This window comes from Garra rufa, chromosome 20, assembly GCF_049309525.1.
Source record: "Garra rufa chromosome 20, GarRuf1.0, whole genome shotgun sequence".
In the NCBI taxonomy this organism is placed as follows: domain Eukaryota; kingdom Metazoa; phylum Chordata; class Actinopteri; order Cypriniformes; family Cyprinidae; genus Garra; species Garra rufa.
Window position 1 is genome coordinate 22,532,132 of NC_133380.1, and position 23,069 is coordinate 22,555,200.

The 23,069-nt window shown below is 36.3% G+C and overlaps 2 protein-coding genes across 2 annotated transcripts in view; both read left to right on the plus strand.

The window, feature by feature from the left end:
- The window catches only part of LOC141293469 (protein kinase C delta type-like), a 33,261-nt gene extending 25,769 nt beyond the window's left edge, over positions 1 to 7,492 (plus strand). Inside the window, exons 10-18 of the mRNA XM_073825506.1 lie at positions 1,813 to 1,865; positions 2,122 to 2,201; positions 2,296 to 2,389; positions 2,540 to 2,677; positions 3,400 to 3,502; positions 3,981 to 4,117; positions 4,226 to 4,354; positions 5,972 to 6,126; positions 6,211 to 7,492. Of these exons, the coding sequence (XP_073681607.1) occupies positions 1,813 to 1,865; positions 2,122 to 2,201; positions 2,296 to 2,389; positions 2,540 to 2,677; positions 3,400 to 3,502; positions 3,981 to 4,117; positions 4,226 to 4,354; positions 5,972 to 6,126; positions 6,211 to 6,247 (926 nt within the window). The 3' untranslated portion in view covers positions 6,248 to 7,492. The remainder of the gene's footprint in view (positions 1 to 1,812; positions 1,866 to 2,121; positions 2,202 to 2,295; positions 2,390 to 2,539; positions 2,678 to 3,399; positions 3,503 to 3,980; positions 4,118 to 4,225; positions 4,355 to 5,971; positions 6,127 to 6,210) is intronic.
- Positions 7,493 to 16,113: 8,621 nt separating this feature from the next.
- The window catches only part of LOC141293314 (protein kinase C delta type-like), a 35,736-nt gene continuing 28,780 nt past the window's right edge, over positions 16,114 to 23,069 (plus strand). The window contains exon 1 of the mRNA XM_073825335.1: positions 16,114 to 16,248. The gene's annotated coding sequence lies outside the window, so the exon portion shown is untranslated. The remainder of the gene's footprint in view (positions 16,249 to 23,069) is intronic.

A 23,069-nucleotide genomic window follows, 5' to 3' on the forward strand; every position in this document is an offset into this window, starting at 1 on the left:
AATTGCAAAATATAAACTGTTTTTGTTTATAGTTTATATCTTACAATTATGACTTTTGTTCCCAGAATTGTGTGATATAAACTCACGTTTGTGAGTTATAAAGTCAGAATGGGAATAAAAACTTGCAATTCTGACTTTTTTCTCGTAAATGCCACTTTATATCTCGCAATTCTGCCTTTTTTCTCATAATTGCAAGTTTATATCTTACAATTCTGAATTTTTTTTGCCCCAGAATTGTGTGATTTAAACTCAAGGTTTGTTTGTTATAAAGTCAGAATAGTGGGATAAAAACCTGACTTTTTTTTTCGTAAATGCGAGATTGTATCTCACAATTCTGACATTTTCCCCCAGAATTGTGTGATATAAACTTACGTTTGTGAGTTATGAAGTCAGAATAGTGGGATAAAATTCTTAAAATTTTTCTTGCAATTCTGATGTTTTTTTTCTCACAATTGCATGATATAAACTCGCAATTCGGACTTTTTAGCAGAATTGTGTGATATAAACTCACATTTGTGAGTTATAAAGTCACAATAGTGGGATAAAAACTCGCAATTCTTGACTTTTTTCTTGCAATTCTGACTTTTTTTCTCACAATTGCATGATATAAACTCGCAATTGCAGGATATAAACTCTCAATTGCATGATATAAACTCGCAATTGCGAAATATAAACTCACAATTCAGACTTTTTTATCAGAATTGTGTGATATAAACTCACATTTGTGAGTTATAAAGTCAGAATAGTGGGCTAAAAACTCGCAATTCTTGACTTTTTTCTTGCAATTCTGACTTTTTTTCTCACAATTGCATGATATAGACTCGCAATTGCATGATATAAACTCGCAATTGCAAGCTATAAACTCAATTGCGAAATATAAACTCACAATTCAGACTTTTTTTTATCAGAATTGTGTGATATAAACTCACATTTGTGAGTTATAAAGTCAGAATAGTGTGATAAACTTGTAATTCTTGACTTTTTTCTCGCAATTCTGACTTTATTTCTCACAATTGCAAGATATTAACTCTCAGTTGCGAAATATAAACTCACAGTTCTGACTTTTTTACCAGAATTTTGTGATATAAACTCAGTTGTGAGATATAAAGTCAGAATATCGGGATAAAAACTTGCGATTTTGACTTTTTTCTCGCAAATACAAGTTTGTATCTCACTATTCAGACTTTTTTCTCACAATTGCAAGTTTATATATAGACTTTTTTTTAGAATTGCATTATATAAACTCACAATTGGGAGTTACAAATTCAGAACAGTGGGAAATTAACTCAGTTGTCAGCCAGAAAAAGTCAGAATTGCAAGATATTAAGTCCCAATTCTGGCTTTTTTTCTCAGAACTGCATGATATAAATTCGCAATTGTATGATATAAATTCTCAATTGCAAGATATACACTGGCAATTCTGACTTTTTCCTAGAATTGTGTTATAAACTCAAAATTGCAAGATATGAACTTGCAGTTGGGAGAAATTAATTCAGAATTCTGTGAATTCTGACTTTTTTTCTTACAAATGCAAGTTTGTATCTCACAATTCTCACTTTATTCACGCAGTTGCAAGTTTATTTCCCACTATTCTGACTTTTTTCAGAATTGTAAGATATAAACTCGCAATTGCAAGCTATAAATTCAGCAGTGCAAGATATAAACTCCCAATTCTGATTTTTCCCCCCAGAATTGTGTGATATAAACTGAAGTCAGAAAAGTGGGATATAAAGTTTATATCACACAATTCTAACTTTTCTCACAGTTGCGAGTTTATATCCCACTATTCTGACTTTTTCTCAAAATTGTGAGATATAAACTCGCAACTGCAAGTTCAGTCCAGTTCTAAGGGGAAAAAGACTAATGTATTCTCAGAATATAAAGTTTATATCTCAAAATTCTGAGAAAAATAGTCAGAACTGCAAGTGCTAGTTTGTCACGCAGTACTGACTTCATAACTCGCAACTGTAAGTTTGTATCATGCAATTTTGAGAAAAGTCACAATTACCGTTTTCACTTTTAATTCAGTGGTGTAAATGGGCTTTGATGCAAAACAGATTAGATTAGATCTGATTTAAGTTCTATTATCCAAAATTAAACAGTGATTATATGTGTCCATAGGTCAGTAAACCTGTCTTAGACAATGTGCTCAACACGCTCAGGATAGAAGTCAGCGATGTTACTATCACCCTTTCCGCAAGGTAATGAGCATTTCCATAATGGTTTGCATGTTCCTGTGCTGACATCTACTGTCATACAATCTCTTAAAGCATGCCTTCCTTCTGTCTCTGATAGTTCTTTAGGCGAGAGAGAGGACTGGTTCCACACGCTGAGCCGGGCTATAGCGGATCACGCAGCAGGCCTCAATACCTTCAGCTGCTCTAGTGAGGTATGAGGAAATAGCTTACAAAAAATATATGGTCTAGTTATCAAACCAGCAATCATCTTGCCGTTTAATGCATTAGTATTCAATATTAAGAAACCTAAATAACAAAATGTATAAAAAAATGACATTTGGCATCATTTTCCATGTTTTCAGGCGAGAGAGAAATTATGGATGTCTCTGGGAGAGGCTGCTCCTGTTCTAGTTCCTGTGTCACATGTAATGATGTGCATGAACTGCACGTCAGACTTCAGCCTAACACTACGACGGCATCACTGCAACGCATGTGGAAAGGTAAAACATCACATGTCTGATATTCTTAAAGGGATAGTTGACTCAAAAATTACAATTCCGTCATTACTTACCCTCATGTCATTTCAAACCCGTAAGACCTTTGTTCATCTTCGGAACACAAATTAAGATATTTTGGATGAAATCAGAGTGCTTTCTGTCCGTCCAAAATCAGCAACGCAACTGACATGCTCAAAGCCCACAAAGGTAGTAAGTACCTTGTTAAAATAGTCCATGTGACATCAGTGGTTCAACCTTAAAATTATGAAGCTAAGAGAATGTCCTTACTACTATTGAACAAATGGTCTTACAGGTTTGGAATGACATGAGGGTGAATAATTTATGATAGAATTTAAATTTTTGGATGAACTGTCCCTTTAACTTGCAATTCTGACTTTTTTCTCATAAATGCGAGTTTATATATTACAATTCTGACTTTTTTTGTCTCACAATTGCAAGTTTATATCTTACAATTCTGACTTTTGTTCCCAGAATTTTGTGAAATAAACTCACATTTGTGAGTTATAAAGTCAGAATAGTGGGATAAAAACTCATAATTCTGACTTTACTCCATTGCTGAATAAAACTAACCAAATTGTTTAAATGCTAGTGTATACCTAACATCAGCATTAAACTGTCACCATACTTTCTCAATATTGCCATTGCATCTCTTTTCTTGTTGCCAGTAATTTTATTATTCATCTGAGCTGTGTTGCTGTTTTTAGGTTGTGTGTCGCTCCTGCTCGAGGAACAGATATCCTCTAAAGTACCTGAAGGACAGGATGGCAAAAGTTTGTGACCACTGCTACGCCGAGCTCAGAAAGAGAGGTAAGAGCAAAAGACTCCAATATAGTTCACCCAAAAAATTAATTACTCACGTTCATGTCGTTCCAAACCCACAAGACCTTTGTTCATCTTCGGTACTTTTGTGAACACGCACTGAAGACTGAAAAGGAAGAGTAGAAATATTAGTATTAGTATAATAGAAGTATTCTGGTAGCTTTATAAAATTAAGGTTGAACCACTGCTGTCACATGGACTATTTTAATAATGTCATTACTACTTTTTTGGGCCTTGAGCGTGTCAGTTGCGTTGCTGTCTATGCAGGGTCAGAAAACCCTCGGATTTCATCAAAAATATCTTAATTTGTGTTCCGAAGATGAATGAAGGTCTTATGGGTTTAAAATGACATGAGAATTTATTTTTGTTATTCTTCTATATTCATCTGCAGCATTATTTAAATAAAACAATGCACAATTCAACACAACAGGTGTGTAGTTAATGTCAGTGATTGATGTGTATGCAGGTGGAAATGTTCCAGCATCATGTGGGAGCGCCAGTCCGCGCACAAACAGGGCCAGCAGGCCTCTCTCTGCTGTGTTCCAGAGCCTACAGCCGCCCAGCCTGTGGAGAAACAGAAAGAGCTCCTCGCCTTTCACACAGGTACACAGACAAACGCAATCACATGGGAATTATTTTAATCAGGTATTTTTATGTCTAACCTAAAAACATAATTACTTAAAAAAGTTAAAGAAGTGTCGCTGTGTGCAGGTATCTGTGGGTGCAGAGGGGTCCACTATGAGTGGCAGTCTGCAAAGACGCAAAAAGAGCAAAAGGAAGTGGAAGAGGCTGTGGTTTCTGCTCAAAGACAAGGTGCTCTACACCTTTAAAGCACGAGAGGTGAGGGGACCCAGAGTCTCCCACACCAGCACAGACACTACATTATACACAAACAAACACTTCAAAAACCATTTTATCATTACCTGCACAAACTGCATTTAGTGGGTTGGATCAATACAACAAATTTTGGCTTTGATACAATACCTCGCATTATTACTAAATCAATAACTTAGGCCACTTCGGGTGGCTGATGAAATACAACTAGGGCTGTCAGAGTTAATTTTTGAATGTGGTACTGAATCAATTTTATCATTCATTACACTACCATTCACTACCATTAAAAAGACGTTAAGATGTCCACGTCAAAAGAAATTTACAAAAGTCATTTTATGTCCACAGAAAGCACATTAAATGTAAATAAACTGTCTACTTTTAAGTTTTTACGTTTTTTTGAGAATAAAATGTCAAAATTTGGTTGAAATAATGTTACACTGTCATTCAGTGTAACACAATATTTATGTAAAAATTCAAATAACATGCTTATTCTGACTTGCGCATATTAAAATATATAAAAGAATAAGGGAGCATATTAAATTTTATTGTGTTTTAAATGAGTAAAAAAAATACTGACAAATGGGCAAAAACTAGGATTGTGGCACATTTTAAAAATGCATAATTACAACTATTTAGTATTTAAGGTGAAAGTAATTCATCTTTTAATGTCATAAATGGATTTTTGTTGTTAATATGCTTGACAAGACAGTTACACTGAATGACATTTTAGAGGGTGTCTTCCGTAAATTAGGGAACAATTTATGATATTTATTTTTTGCTCAGAAAAACAAAAACAAAAATGCAATTAAATTAAACAGAAAACTTTGTAATATTTTTTTGGAAAAACAACAATTTAAAGCAGTATTACACTTTGTGTGTATTACACACATTGTTTTTTTGCTTAAACCCTTTTTCGTCTTTGACCCATGTATTTATGTATATGGTCCATTCTACAGAATTGGTGCAAACCGCTGTCCCACAACAACAACAAAAAAAAAAAAACACATTTTAAAAGCATTTAAGTATTTAAATCTTAGATGTTTACCTTCTATTATCTATTGAAACCCACAATAATATTTAAAATATCAGTAAGCGTAATATATACACTGTGTGCATAATTATTAGACACGTTGATATTGTGGTCATCTTTTTTTTCCAAGCACATTTGACCAATTCCAAACCACATCAATCTTAATAACTACTATTCATTTTGTATTTAATTATTTATAAGTGATATATAATTGTCCATGAAGGCTGGAAGTGAACAACTCCTTATATTCAGGTGTGCAGGTTTTACTGATAAAATGAGCCAAAAAAGAGATTTACCTCAGACTGAAAAGTCAAAAACTATTAAATGCCCATGAGAAGGATGCAATACTAATGCAATACTGGAATTAAGGCATGACCACCGGACAGAAAAACGCTCATTGCGTCTGCATTGTCAGAAAAAACAGGTGGAGGAGAAAAGATGCAAAAAAGAGATGGACCAAAATGAGTGTACAATTTGCATGCATACAAAATGTGGAATAAGACACATAATCTTCAAGACATTTTTAACTCTGACTGAACCAATTCTGTCGAATGCCCCATAACCTCTCTCTTTCTCTCTTTCTGTGTCTGCAGGATAAAGTGGCATCTGAAAGTCTTCCTCTGCAGGGTTTTACTGTGAAGCTGTCAGATCGATCGGAGGGGGAAGACAAAGACAACGTTTTCCAGCTGTACCATAAAAAAACACTGTATTACACCTTCAGAGCAGACGACCAGCCTACTGCACGCAGGTATGACGCACAAGATGACGCATTGTTCATTCGCAACTGAAATCCTCAGATTTATGATAAAGAAACAAAACTGTTATTTTGCAGGTGGGTAAACGCAATGGAAGAGGCCACGGTGTTATAGTATCCGGCGATCTGCTCAGACGACAACAGGACTCTGGGCAGGATTCCCTAGACAGCTAAACTCATTACGGGCTTAAACCTATGACATCAGAGTCACCTGTGCCTGAGGAACCAGCGGAACCACACCACGAATACCTTCGTTTTTATCTTTATCTTCTTTTCGGCTGCTGAAATTAAGGACGGAGTCACACAAGGCACGTCAAGCTCGGTGTTTGTGCTGTCCCAGGACGAGTGCTACTGTATGCCTCAACTACTTCACAGACTCGTTAAAAAAAGTGCCATATGTAAACAGTGCAGTTCAGTGAGACTCAGGTGTTGTGAAACTGCTTATCTGTGTCGAATAAAGGAGAATGAGAATGTTCATTTTTTAGAAACTGCAACTACCTTTCTATATGCAGATATAATTCAGTGCTGTCATTTTATACACTGGTGTAAAATTCGAAATAAATTAAGAAATTTGTTATAGTTTGGATGAATACGAGGCTTGTTATAGACAATATATTGTTCATTTAACAGTTAAATGTTTAGCATGGCCTCTCCTACCACCTCAGATATATATATATAAATCAATGTTTTATATACAAATGACATCATGTGATATATTTACATTTGGATTTGATATAGAATTGTATAGCCTAAATGAAGCAAGCTGTACATTTTACAATTCAGTGTAATGTATTTAATTTGCAGCTGTGTTAAGATATTGCTGTCATCTGCTGTGATGCATTGTTCTCCTCACGTTTGGTCTTTTTTTTTTTTTTACCGTGGTCCCCAAGCTGATCTGTTCCCTTACAAACATCACCATGGCAACCATTGTTTTCCCTAGAATACCACTACAGTTATTGTTACTACAGTGAAGCTGTGCTAATATGATTTCTGCCTCCACTGACATCAAGGACATAACAAATCCTATATGCATTAGGTATAATTAACATGATCAGAAACTGTGGTTATTATGGTGAAAGTTGGTTTGTATGCACCACGGCGAAGGCCACATTTGGTAAAACCTCGATGTAAATCAGTATGCAAATGTTGTGAACATCTGTGTCGGTTGAACCTTTCATTAAAAAAAAGTAATGAAGTGTCAGAAGTTTTATGTACAGTATCAGCCTTAAGCAGTTTTATATTTAGGTTATTACCTGAAGCCACATTATTTCCAAACCAAGTGTTTTTTAAGATTAAAACTGCATTTAGGCAACAGTTTAGGTGCATTTTGTTGTATATAGTCATCTCACTAGAAAGAACCGTTACATTAAAAGGATAGTTCACCCAAAAATGAAAATTCTGTCATTAATTACTCACCCTCATGTCATTCCAAACCTCTAAGATCTTCGTTCATCTTCAGAACACAAATTAAGATATTTTTGATGAAATCTGAGAGCTTTCGGACCCTGCATAGACAGCAACGCTGTCACGTTCAAGGTCCAGAAAGTTAGTAAGGACATTGTTAAAATAGTCCATGTGACATCAGTGGTTCAACCATGATTTTATAAAGCTACGAGAATGATTTTTGTGCTCAAAGAAAACAAAAATAACCACTTTATTCAACAATTTCTACCCCTCCACAAAGAAAAGAATATTGTACTACTGTAAACGCACATTGATTGACACGGAAGAGAAGAAATTGTTGAATAAAGTCGTCTTTGTTTTTGTTTTCTTTGTGCACAAAAAGTATTCTCTTAGCGTCATAAAATTACGGTTGAACCACTGATGTCAAATTGACTATTTTAACGATGTCCTACTACCTTTCTGCAGTGAGTGGAGGCGGGGCCCCTCACCGCATAATTAGAAGGGGGATTCACCTTTTCATTCAAAATCGTGAATTAGTACTGTGGAATTTAATAGTATGTAATTATTAGCCGCGCCCGCGCCCACGTTAGAAGCAGTAATGTCTGTGATGACACTGCTAGCAAACTCCTGAGTAACGTTACCCGTGCTCGCTCTCGCAGCTCCTTCCCGCTGATTTGGAAGAAATATGGATGAAATTTTCGGTAGTTTTGCATTGAATTGCTCTTTTCGGCATTGGTTAGTCCGTTTTTGAGCTCCGCTGACATATTTTCTTCATTTTGCGCTCATAAGCTTCACTCTCTAAACAGTTGCGGGGGGCCGCAGTGCGTGCCCTGCAGCCCGTCCGCTACGCCACTGCCTTTCTGGGCTTATTGAAGTGGTAATAGAGTTTATGACGCATCATCAATCATTCATATTGGCGGCACTTAAGGTAAACAATGCCGCTGGCTGAACCAAACAAAACTTGCATATTTAGCTGATTATTGCGGCTGAAAATGGTCAATTATTGTCATGTTTTGGGCTGTACTAATCGGTCAGACCAGGAAAAAAACATTTGGAGTACTAGACTGCCAAAAGTTACAACAAATCAAGGAGAAGAGTACGAAAAAACAACCGAGGAACAAAAGGCGTTTGTGGTTGGCCAAACTGAACCAGGATTTCCAGAGCAAGAATCTTGACAACATTCGTGTTTGTTCTAATCATTTCCGGTCAGGTAGGTATAATATTAGGCTTATATCTTATATCTAATGCTGCGCGTATGTATGTATCTTTACCATCTATTTACTTAAGTCAAAATATTCTGCTTACTAAGTCCTTATATGATTTAGCAGTTTCCACATGTTTTTCCCATGGTTTAGACAGCATAAATTAGCAAAACAATGTATTCAGTAGTACATTAACCGTGCAATCCATTGTTTACATCCGAGTATGAACAATATGACCGCGCATGTAGGTGACCAAACCGTGATGTAAGTGCAAACCCTATATTATATTGCTTTCTTTCTATTAAAAAATGTTAATTTGCGTTCTGAAGATGAACTAGGTCTTACGGGTTTGAAACGGTATTGAGTAGTTATTGACAGAATTTTCATTTTTGGCCGGACTATCCCTTTAACTAAGCCTTTTTCCTGTTTTTTTTTTTATATTTTATAGCTAATGCCTAGTAGGACTGCATCTTTTAATTAAAGTTAAAGTCTAACGTTAGTTCCTCCATAAAAGCAGCAGTTTCATAAGAAATTACTGATTATATGATTGTTTGGCTTCAAATGTTTCTGTTGTGGTATAAATAAATTAAAGTGTGAAGACTTTCCAACGGTTAAGATACAGCCTCTAGGGGGCGACACACACTTAAGCAGAAAACAGCAGGTCAAGCTTCTTGTCAGTGATAATGCAGTAGTAATAGAAATAATTGATCAGATTTGTATTTTATTTAACTTCCTCCCCAGTAGCCTACAGCAATTAGCATATTTGCTTAATTATTTAATCGTATTTCATGACAATGTTCTTTATTGTAAACGTAGCCTACCTTCAAACCCAGCAAACGAGCTAACTGTAATGACATACGGTGCTTATTCAACTCAAATGTGTATCACCATTATCTCAATAATCTGCCCCAGTGTGAGCTCTATTATCAAACTGCAGCCTAGTAATGCGATATAACTAGGTTAAGATAATTAGCTTTATCAAAGTGGTCTGTGGCACTTCGGCCAACAGCCAAAGAGAGGTTGATTAAGCAGCAGAATGCCTAAATAATTAATATGATAGAAAAAAGAGGCAGCACAAAACATTTCGCCCTATTTCTTTTCATCCTTTGAAATATTAATGACGCAGAGGTCCGCTGTGCTATTGTAGGCCCCCCTGAAAACTGCTATTTTGACACCGATCTGGGATCAGTTTACCAAACTTGAATGTAATCCTAATCACTTTCGGAGAAAGGCACAATACTGATGTCAGATCAGCCCATACATTTCATTAACAGTTTCTAGTCTGCTGTCGAGACTAAGTAGACTTCATTAGACTAGGTCACCCAGGACAGGACACAAAGGATGTAAAAGAAGATAGAAAGCAAATGACAGGAACGAAGACTGAAAAAGAGGATCCAGGGAATAACAGTAGTGTGGCAATGAGAAGGTAGCGATATGACAAGAAAGAGAAAAAGGATGTTAAAGAAGGAAAGTGAGATAGAAATGGGACTGTTCTAGTTGCCACACTCCCTTGAGTTCCCCTGACCCACTAATGAAAGAGTAATTGATAAATTCGAAGCATTTAATTGCTTAAAATGTCATTTCGTTAAATTGGGGACTGGATTTTTGTTAGCGTGTCAGTTTTGGTGAAGTAGGTGTACAAGTGCATGAAGAATGAGCTTATAAGCAAGTTCAGACATATGAAGAACAAGGTGCCTTTATGACTCCACTTCCTCTCTTTAAGCATTAAACTAGTACATTCAACAACTGCCTTTACATTTAAAGGAATAGTTCAATATTTTATCAGAACAGATTAAAAGAAATTGCATGTTATTTTTATGTAGTACTGAGCTGAATAAGATATTTCACATAAAACATGTTGTTACCTGAATGATCCATTTTTTGTTTATTTGTTTGTTAGTGATAGTTGTTCATGAGTCCCTTGTTTGTCCTGAACAGTTAAACTGCCCGCTGTTCTAAAGAAAAATCCTTATGGTCCCACAGATTCTTTGTTTTTTCATCATTTTTGTTGAAATTTGTCATATTTGAACCCTTTCCAACAATATCTATATAGTTTTGAGATCCATCTTTTCACACTGACAACTGAGGGACTCATATGTAACTATTACAGAAGGTTCAAACGCTCACTGATGCTTCAGAAGGAAACACGATGCATTAAAAGCCGGGGGGTGAAAACTTTTGAACAGAATGAAGATGGGTACATTTTTCTTATTTTGCCTAAATATCATGTTTTTCAATTAGTACTGCCTTTCAGAAGCTACAAAAGATACTTACTTGTTTCCCAGAAGACAAAATAAGTTAAATTTACCCTGATCCTCAAATTCTTCAGCTCTTAATGCATTGTTTTTTCTTTCTGAAGCCTTCTGTAATAGTTGCATATGAGTCCCTTAGTTGTCCTCATTGTGAAAAGATGCATCTCAAGATCATACAGTCATTACTGGAGAAGCTTCAAATACACAAAAATGCTGAAGAACCAAACCGCACTTTAATATATGTATATTTTGACATTTTTAACGAGAATTCTATATATTTTTTTCATTTTGTGGACCCCAAAACTACAAATTGCATTAAACTTTGATAAAGTGGTGACATTTTAGTTCTATAGTAATTCTGAGAAGATCTAAAGATGATTTGAGAATAGTGAACTTCAAACTGTAACAAAGGTTGACCACAAACAGGTGTTCTTCTGTACCTCAAGACCTAAAACACAATGGACATGAAAAACACAAGATCCATTAAGGCTTGGGGAAACATGAGCTTGTGCTCAGCATACCTGGCTTTTGTGGTTTGATGAATGAGCTTTACTTCCTTTACTGGCTGAAACTTACCGAACTTCAGAGTTTGGAGTCCTTTTTCCATTTGCCTGTTTGAAATGCATGCATTTGAATGGTAAATGAGCATCTTTTCTTTACAGACAAACAGAGGGAGTCTTCTGTTAGTGCTGTTCTCCCCAACCAGGTTAATGTATTCCAGGATATTAGCACCTTTGCTCTTTATTTCCTGATTTTCCATCACCCTCACCCATGATGAATATGTGCTATTTATCTCCAGTGGGAGGGCAGAGTTCCAGAATGCTATCTCTGTATCCATGAGGTCACCACCATTTTCAAGCTTTCTTCTGGAGAACGCAGTCTGGACATTAACATTCCTGTCATCTCTTTGGGCAGAGAACAACAGTATAGCAACATACAAACCAGTTCATGTACCAGCTGCCTCAGAATCACTTGTCCGTTGGAAAAGGCATTTATTCCGGCATGGAAACCCACAGCCTCATTTCTACTTTTAAGTTGTTTTTGTGTTATATAATCAACATACGTATTGTTTCCTTCAGAGCCAGTTTTATGTAACAGAAGGATATCAGACGGGACAGAAACCGAGTGAGACACAGAGTGAGAAAAAGATAGCAGTCGATAACCAGACGAATTGTTCTTTTTTGGGGGGTTTCCTCTTTCCTCCCTACTGGGTTCCTGTCATTACTCACCGACTGCTGGCTCTGCGAAGAAACTGGCACTGACTCCGCTTTCGGTCAGTCATTCCTCTGCCCAGTGACCAGCCTTATTGAGAGCGAGCTATTCGTTTAAGCAGGAAAGTCAGGGAAGTCATAGCTATTAGACACTTTCCCGTTAATGTCTGTTATGAAGGAGACAGAAAAGATCAGTAGTTTTTAATCGGTTGGTCAAGACGTGTTCTGACAGAATCTGAATGACAATATGGTCAGGTTGTGTGACGTGTTATCCTTAAAAACCTCAATGCAAAATAAGACACAATCCAGGCTACATGAAATACAGATTAATTTTGGCATGAGAATGTACTTTTTTGGTAAATCATTTTGCATAAATGTATTAATACATTTGAATGTTTGTTTTTAAAGGATTTAAAATGAAAATTTTCTAAAAATGTGCTCACCCTCAGGCCATCCAAGACAGAGATGAGCTTGTTTTTTCATCAGAACAGATTCTGAGAAATTTAGCATTACGTCACTTCCTCACCATTGGATCCTCTGCAGTGAATGGGTGCCGTCAGAATGAGAGTCCAAACAGCTGATAACAACATCACAGTAATCCACATGACCCGAGTCCATCAATTAACGTCTTGTGAAATGAAAAGCTGTGAGTTTGTAAGAAACAAATACATTACTAAGACCCCCTGGCTGGTTGTTTATCCATAAAATCGGTTTCTTCAATGAAAAGTCAATGAAATGTCTTCTGAGTCAGGAGAGAAATATACCCAAATCAAGCAGTGTTTACAAGCAAATACAGTCCAAAACAGTTCTTAGCAAACATGTTGGTGAGTAGATGATTGAGAACACAACATTGGATCCACTGATGACCAAATTCTCCAAATCTGTTCCAATAAAGGAACAAACACATGCCATTCTAGGATGACCTGAGGATACGTATTTTGTAGAAAATTTTGTTTTTGCCTAAAGTATTCCTTTAAGAGGAATGTGGGATAAACAATTTTGGTATTTTATACTGGTATTTACTACTTTATACAGTGACCTAGCAGGAAAAGTAGTTTAGAACCACTTCTAAGATTAAAATAAGATGTTAGCATTTTTAAGAGTGTAGAAAAACTACCAAGCACCTGGGTAAAAATATTAAAGATAATCCAATAAAATGACCCAACAGGCTGAACCTAGTCTCAGCCTCAGACGTCACGCCCACGGAACGTTGGCTAAACGTCTGATACACTTAACTGGAAACACTTCAGGAATGTCAAAGTCGTCATCTGATTAGTTGAATTTGATCGGATTTCCGGGAGACGCGAGTGTCGCGTTTATTTTCGGTCCGCCGGGAAACAAAGCGCAGACTGATTTACTCAGTGTTTTGCTAAGAGGTGCTTATGCAGACGCCATTGTTGTTATACACTTTTGCAACGTTCACGAACAAATGACTGACTTACTGCTTGTTTTCCCTCTTCTTCGTTATCTTTCAATGCTGGTTATTTCAATGACTGACTTGTTGCACGCCAATCTGTTGTTGTGGGGACACTTCCATGCCCCGAAACGTGACGCTGAACGAAACGAACTGTGATTGGTTGTTTGACATGTCGGTCAAACGGCCTTATGGGCGTGCCTTGGCCAATGAAACCTGCCATGGATTCCAGACCTTCAGCCGTCAGTTTGGAGGTCTGGCTACGCAAGACTAGGCTGAACCCAGCATTTGGGTTAAAAAAATAACCCAGTATTTTTTAGAGTGTAGGAAAAATAACCAGGACATGGGTAAAACTATTAAAGATAACCCAATAAAATGACTCAACAGGCTGAACCCAGCCTTTTTTTTTTGCCTAAAGTATTCCTTTAAGGGAAAATGTGGGATAAACAATTTTGGTATTTTAGACTGGTATTTACTACTTTATACAGTGACCCAGCAGGAAAAAAGTTTAGAACCACTTCTGAGAGTAAAATAAGACGTTAGATTGGGTTAAAATGCGATAAAATGACACACTTTAAATAAAATGTTAAGTTAAAACAACCATTTCTGGGTTATTTGGCAGAAAACCTACCCAGCACCTATATAAAAATATTAAAGATAACCCATAAAATGACTCAACAGGTTGAACCCAGCATTTGGGTTAAAAAAAATAACCGAGCATTTTTTTTAGAGTGTAGGAAAAATAACCAGGACACGGGTAAAAATATTAAAGATAACCCAATAAAATGACTCAACAGGCTGAACCCAGCATTTGGGTTAAAAAAATAACCGAGCATTTTTTTTAGAGTGTAGGAAAAATAACCAGGACACGGGTAAAAATATTAAAGATAACCCAATAAAATGACTCAACAGGCTGAACCCAGCATTTGGGTTAAAAAAATGCGATAAAATGACACACTTTAAATAAAATGCTAAGTTAAAACAACCATTTCTGGTTATTTGGCAGAAAACCTACTCGGCACATGCATATAAAAGTATTAAATATAACAATAAAAAACAGACTGCATCTAGCATTTTGGTTCAAAAAATAACACAACATTTTTTAGAGTGCAGAAAAGCACCTGGGTAAAATTATTAAAAAATAACCTGAACCCAGCATTTTTGAAAAAATAAATAAATAAATAAAAAAATCAAGCATTTTAAGAGTGTATGAAGAAATCTTATAGGCTACATTTTCAGTGACGAAGAAACACCACATTTCTAAACCTACTGTAGCAATGGATTGCTAGAATTTTTTTATAAACTTTCTCACACATATTAAACTTTTCATTACAGACTTAGCTGTAAAGATAGAGGGAAAGAAGAGAGAAGCAATAGTAAAAGAGAAGTGAGGCAAGACTGATAAATTGTGTTAAAAGGGGTGAGATAAGAGGAGGGGTAAAAAATAAGGAGGAAAGAGAAACAGTAAAGAAGGAAGGAATAACTGGCAAGAAGCAGTTCTATAAAACAGAAGAGAAGTGAAACCATACATCATCAACCATTACAATGAGTCCTCACTATTCAGACGTTGTATAATACTGGTATCTGGTGGATTGCAGTTTACACACCTAATTTGTAACGCATAAAAAAGGTTCAACTAGGGTAAACAGGCAGTCGTTGGAAATGATACTAAACATAGAAACACTGAAACTCAGAGCTTTATAAACCACTGACAGACCTAGATTGAAGGGGTGGGGCCGTCTGTGAGTCAGCATCATGTGACTGCTGCTTCTTTGTGTATGCTTATGCGCATGTGTGTGTGTGTGTGTGTGTGTGTGTGTGTGTGTGTGTGTGTGTGTGTGTGTGTGTGTGTGTGTGTTAAGTATTTTGTCCATGCCCTCTCCTTATGTAGGTGTGGGGCGGGACTGAATGGAGTTCCCAAAGCTAAGGTTTCCTTCAGGAATCTCCTGCCTCCAGGAAATGAAAGCACCAGGTCAGCTACCAACAATGGTAATTCATAAACCAGTCCAAGGGCGGTAAAGTGAGAAGCACACACGTGCGTGTGTTTTCCAATAGAAAATGATGACCTTGATTGTGCAAATCTGATGAATCTTTAACTTTATGACACCATGGAGTATCTATATCTGTAAAGAGATGTCTCAGGGTTTGACAACTCAATGCTTGAGACATTACACAATTGATAACCTAGTTACTTTAGAGAATGTAGGCCTACTTATTGAACTTAGATAGATAGATAGATAGATAGATAGATAGATAGATAGATAGATAGATAGATAGATAGATAGAACATTCCAAAAAAATCTTCTATTCTGCTCAACAGAAGAAAGATACTTAGGTTTTAAACAATAAGAGTGAATAAGTAGATTAATGTATAGATAGATAGATAGATAGATGGATAGATACTCCCTCCCTCTGTTTCCCCCCCCCCCCCTCTCTCTCTCTCTCTCTCTCTCTCTCTCTCTCTCTCTCTACCTGGCCGAAGTCACTCCTCCAGTATTGTCAAACCCCAGACAGCCACAGTGAGCGGGTAAATACTTCCTCAAACACGCCGAGCCTCTCATTCTGCTCTCAACTTACACAGAAGCAGTGAGAATACGAGACGAATTACTGAAACCTCCCGGACTTTAAAGTTGGTAAGTTTTGTGCTTACAACTTTTCACTTTTAGTGCGCTTATAAATCCGCCCATCGTGAGCGTAGAAGTGACAGACATGTATAACATGAAAGGTCCACGTTGTCCGCCTACAACCAATAGATTTCGTCGCATTTTCGATGTTTGTCCATCGGTCGCCGCGAACATCCAGCGACACATATCCAACAAATCCATTTCGGACTCAATGGAAACAATTCTAGTCATTTGGTAACGAGAGACAGCCTAAGTGACGAGTTTTTGAACAAGAAGTCGTGTAAATGTTTAATATCATGAGTTCCTAATCAAGTTCTGGAGAGGAAAAGAAACTCGGATGAATTTCTTTTTTATTCGGCTTGGTTACGCTGTCCAGATACGCGGAAGCAGCTTTTACTTCTCAACAGTGTTTCATAGAATGCGCTGCCGTAGTTATGTAAACACATATAGAAAGACCAGCCTGACAACTCTTTCCCGCTCGAGCTCCTACATACTGTAAACTGTACACCATTTTATAACGTATATACATTAAGTAACAAACAGTACGTGTTGGCCTACTGTACGGTCTTGTTTTTCAAGTTCTTTGAGATGGAGATAGAGATAGAAACTAACTTGCCGTAACTACAGTGTCTTATTCGCATAACATGATATTAAAACTAGTAACGTTACATAAAAATAAATTCCGCCGGATTCGCTTTTAAGAAGCGTCTTAATCGTTGTTTCCATAGTTACCACAATGGCTAACAAGTTCTTCTTGCGTTTCACAGGCTAGTGGTACAATATAAGTTGTGTTTCTACCAAAATCAGGCTCTCCTAAACAAGTCAAACCCTTTTATTGTAGCTTTAAGTCAGCTGCATCTATTCTAAAGCATTGTCTGCGGTGTAGACTAACTTCTGACAATATTTACCAAACCATTCAGTATGACAACTGTGCCTGCACGGTCTCTCCATCCAACCTTCAAAACAAACAACATAGGGAATATGTGTAGGCCTCTATGTGTGATAGTCACGTTTAGTCCTTTTTGTTTCTTTTTAAACAAAGTGTGCTATAAATATTTAAACACACAATATTTGGTCCCACTTTACATTAGGTGGCCTTAACTACTATGTATGTACATTTAAATTAGTCATTTAGTACAATTGTGTACATAGCTGTTTTTACATTGTGCTTATATATTTTTAAAAACCTATATGTAATTGCATTTGTGATTAATTTCTGTAAATATCACTGTTGACCCATCCCTCACACCCTAACCCACCCTTAAACCTACCCATACCACCAAACCTGTCCCTAACCTTACCCATATCCCACTTTAATAGAAGCAAAAGTGTTTTGCAATGCAATATGACCACATGAATTACATTGTACTTATTTTTTGATGTAAGTACATAATAGTTAAGACCACCTATAAAGTGTGACCCAATACTTAAGCATACTTAGTATGCAGGGAGCATTTGCAAGCCGTTGAGTGCTATTGTACTTTTTATGGTGTTTTTTTTAAATCTACAGAATAGTTAGATACATTGCAAATGGCATGTGTTGTTTTTATTTCATTCTTAAACTTTCATGTATCAAAGTTGGCATAGACAACAATATATTATGGCCAATAGCCAATGTGATGGCTGATATTAAACCAGCTTTATTAGTTTTGATGCATCCTGTACATGTGTCCGGTGTTGACACAGCTGTAGGTTGTTTAGGGTTGCCAAGGAACGCCACAACTTGGTGACATAATATAGAATTCAACTAATGTGTACTATTTGAAATATATTGTATCTGTTTAAATAGTTTACAACGGTTTTGATTGTTTTGTTTTGACCTCAGGTTTTGTTAAGTGCTTTTTACACTATACTACCAGTCAAAAGCCTGCATTTATTTGATCAAAAGTACAGCAAAAATAGTAAAATTTTGAAATATTTTTACAATTTAAAATAGCTTTTCTATTTAAATATATTTTAAATTGTAATTTATTCTTGTGATTTCAAAGCTGAATTTTTAGCATCATTGACATGATCCTTCAGAAATCATTCTAATATTTTGATTTGCTGCTCAGAAAAATAAAAGCATTATTATTAGTATGTTGAAAACTGCTGAGTAAAATATTTTCAGAAAAACGCATTTATCTGAAATAGAAATCTTTTGTAACATTATAAATGTCTTAATTATCACTTTTGATCAATTTAAAGCAACCTTGCTAAATAGAAGTATTAATTTCAATATCAAAGAATCCTTAAAAAATGTACTTAACTGTTAAATATTGATAATAATAATCTTTCTTAAACAGCAAATCAGCATATTAGAATGATTTCTGGAGGATCATGTGACACTGAAGACTGGAGTAATGATGCTGAAAATTTAGCTTTGATCACAGGAATAAATTACATTTGAAACTATATTAAAATAGAAAGCAGTTATTTTAAATAGTAAAAATAATTCACAATGGAACTGCTTTTGTTGTATTTTGAATAAAATAAATGCAGGCTTGGTGAGCAGAACATTAAAAATCTTACTCTCCAAAAACTTTTGACTGGTAGTGTAATTCGTTTTGCATTCATTAAGCTGCAAATATAAAAAAAAGAAGCTATATAGCTTTAAGAATAAGAAGAGGAAGTACCCTTCCTTTTAAAATGTATGTAATACATACAATACAAGTTTGCACTGCGTAAACATTTTGAGTTATATTTTTCAAAAGCAACTTCAGAGCAATACGGATAATAAAAAAAAAAAAAAGAATCCCACTACTAATGATTATTAAAAAAGTTAGCCTGATCGTAGATATATTGTGCATCCCGACTTAAAATGCACAGAAGCTGAGCTTCTCTTTTTAGATTGGTTGCACTGCATTGCACCATTGTCTTACAACCACAGACTTAATCATTTTTTATCTTTCCATTTCAAGCACACATGCGAAAGCCACCATATTGCACCATTTTTTGTTCTTTCCTCTTTCACACACGCACACACACACACACACACACACACACACACACACGCTGGGTGTTTTGTTCTTGACATTAACCAAAGCCTCCAGTAGTTTGTCTCTTTTGTTTCATTGTATAATGAACGCTTGTATATCATCAGCCTCTACTGTACATCCACAACCTGTACAGTGAAGCAAATCAACACATTGTTCTCAGCCGGAAGGCACATGTTAGTAAAGGTCTTAATCAACAACATGCACCTCCTCTAAATTATTTATCTACCAAACTGCAGGGGAGAAGAAAGTAGCGATGATGGTGCGCCGTCACCACGTCTGTCAACATCAGTGTTGTTTCTGTAACACGCACGACTACAAGCAAACACCATTAGGAGCTTTCAAACCTATCATCGCCTTTGTCAAGTTTTTTTTTTTTCTCATATAGGGCCTCTGGCAAACACAAATATAGCACAAAGTTGTTTTGTAAAGAGACTCAAAGTGCAACACCCAAAAGTATTGTTTGTCTTCTGTACATTTTGCATGTCATTACTCATTTTGGCTTGCTGTTTTCGAACACGCAGCAACAGCAAAGGTCTGTTGCATACTTTTATGGAAGCGAGCACACAGGCCGCTCTCTGTTGGTCTTGGATTAATGAAGCTTTTGTGAAGTGTGCGCAAGGCAGAAATGGACACCGCTCTTATTGCACAGACAGACAGAGGCAAGCTCAGCTTCACCTTTAGGTCGACATACCAACATACACACAAATATATATATCTGTGTGCCCAAAAACACTGCCGTGAGTGGATTTGAGCCCTGTTATCACACACACACATTTGTAAGCAAACTGGCAGTCACGCAGTAAGCCCTGTTTCAGAGAGGAATTGGCTTTTCCACACTAACCTTGACTAACCATTGTGTGCTTTTGTGTGTGTGTTATAGGCGAGAGCGAGAGAAAGACAGAAGCATAGGGTCTCTTGTTTCTTAGCCTAAGGGAAGAGAGGGGTGAGAAATCAATGCTACACTAAAACGAATGTCACATGGCTCTCAGCACTCATCTGACCTTGAAGTCACTGATCTCTCGCTCTCCATGTTTCTCTCCCCGCTCTCTGTCACTCTCTCTGCGCACAAATGCTTCCTTGATGCGTGTTATTTTAACCCAGTAACCCTGAGACATGTGTAGAGAAGAAATGGTTTTTCTTGGTGTAATGCAACACTCACACAATTACATTTTTGTTCTTGTATCCACCAGTCGGTAATTGATTAAACTCACCTGCAGATATTTACATTTACTTCTAGATCTTGCTCGGCAAAACGAGGGATGCAAATTTTTATTTGTATTTGCTGAAAAGACTAGATTATCCAGTTTCAGTATGATAAACAAGTTCTTGTTCGTTGTTCCCTAGTTTTTAAAGAGGTCGTGGGATGGAAAACATGTTGTTTGAACATTAATGTGTGTTGGCAGTTTGTGTACACAACCACCCTACAATGATAAAAATCCACCCAGGGGTATTTTTTTAATCGTTAAAAGTAATATCCCCTTTTTAAAATCAGGTCATTCTCAGCTTCTTGTTGGTGTGACGGCACATAGACAGAGGCCGCTCCCACGATAGTTGATTGACATGAGCGCCTTACCTTAGACCCGCCCTCACCGAGCTGAAACAGTCCGACTCCGATCGCCATTGTGTCGTCTCAGGTGCAGACAAGAATGTCTCAGATTGAGCGATTGAGGTGTTCTGTTGTTGGATGTAATAATAAACATAGCAGTGGTCATTTACTCCCAACATCTGACCCGCTGAAGATGCAGAGGATAACGTTACTTTCGTTTTTTAAAAGGACAGCGCCGATTCCGATCTACATATGCGTCTATGTTCATGCGAATCGTTCCTGATGCAGCTTCACCCACAGCAGAAGTGAGTATAAGGTTTTTTTTTATACATCTTTGCAAATGGCCTTTCTTATTAATGTGCTTGTTGGCAAGTTTCGGCGCTAAATGCGGCTAAAGTAAACATTACAGCTCATCATCCCAGGCAGAGAGGGGCGGGGCAAGCAGAGCTCATTTGCATTTGCACCGGACCATGCAATAAAATGAGTTGATTTTTTGCAGAGCTGATTTTGACAAGGTAAAATGGTATTTTTTTACACTACTATTGAGAATTTTCAGCAAAGTATGTTATAGACTTTTCATTAAGACCCTAAAGAATCATATGAACTTGTGGAAAATGGGCATCCAATGACCCCTTTAACTTTGAACTAGGGGTGTGCGATATATATCGTCTGCGGTAATATCGGAATTGTTGTTTTAGCGATGTTCGATTTGACATTATCAAGTATTTTGCAAAAATCATTCAAAACACCTACAGAGTGCAGTGCACGTGTCTAGACTAGTGCGCGTATGCATAACGCATTAACAGTGCGTTCTTTCACTACATGATTCAGTTTATCACAGGTGTAAAAAGTACTCAAAAATTTTATTTAAGTGAAAGTACAGATACTCAGTGAAAATCTGGCCAAAAACATACTTGAGTAAAAGTAAAAAAGTACAACATTAAATTGTACTAAAGTATTTAAAAAGTAGAAGTACTTTTTTTTTCTGACAGAGGGAGAGAACGAAATAAAATGCAGTGGCACAGGTCAAACACGTATATCTAGTGCAACAACAACAGTTGCGTTTAAGTGAAACAATGGCCAATACTAATATTTTAATCTTGACTGCCGTGTTCAGTTTGTGTGGTTTCTGAAGTGGTCCCCTTGTTTTATAAGATCTAAAAATCTTTGCTTGTGTTCATCCGAAGAAAGAAAGTCATAAACATCTAGGACGACATGAGGGTCAGTAAATGAGTGGGAATTTTAATTTTTGGATGGACTATCCCTTTAAAGAGCAAGATGTGATACAGAGGCTAGAAACATATTCCAAACAGAATACAAGAATGTTTTAAATTAATGAGAATTAAAACATACAACATTATCATTTCGAAAGGCCACTTTTTTTTGGGTTGTCTAGTGAATGTCACTGTCTAAAATGATAATTAATCTTTTAATTGTTTATTTGAGGCATTGAGACTTTTTTTTCTCAGCAAATATTGATAAATAATTATTTGTGACTAGTTGGATTAATTAATGAGAAAATCGTGTAATTAATAAGATTAAAAAAATATTTATGGACAGTCCTAATTCCTAGTCAATGTGTCATATAATGATATATTGTAAATACAACTTATCCACTACCTGGTAAGAACATCACTAAGCAAGAATTAAAATCAATTTAACATACAATGTTTATGTAAACAGTTTTTTGGAAATTTGTAACATTTAATTAAAAAAATCATTCCTACAAAAATATAAATTGTATTTAAATTCTCATCATTGATTTGATTTGCGCTCAATTTTGTGCATTCAGCTAATATATTACACAGCTTATGGCTCTAACCGAACTAATAATAAATACACTTTTTAGGGGGAAAATGCAACTTTGCTACCGCAATATGCTTTCTCAGCTTTGATGGTGAACTTCTGAAGCCAGACATTTACCTGATGAAAGTCATAACTGTGGAAGTGGAAATGTGTAGGCTTGATGCGTGAAAACAATGATCATTGATTCTCACGTCAAGCATGCACATTTGAGTTTCCGTTTACCAGATTTAATCATCCAAGATGTTAATATCTTACTTTCTTCAGTCCAAAAGAAATTAAGCTTATTGAGAAAAATATTCCAGGATTTTTCTTCATTTAGTGGACTTCAGTGGGAACTAACATGTTGAAGGGCCAAACTGCAGTTTCTTATCTAGCGAAACAATTAGTCATTTTCTTTACAAAAAAAAAAAAAAATGGATATACTTTTTAACCACAAATTCTCGTCTTGCACTAGCTGGACATAAAGCATTACATAATCACGTCGGAAAGGTAACTCATGA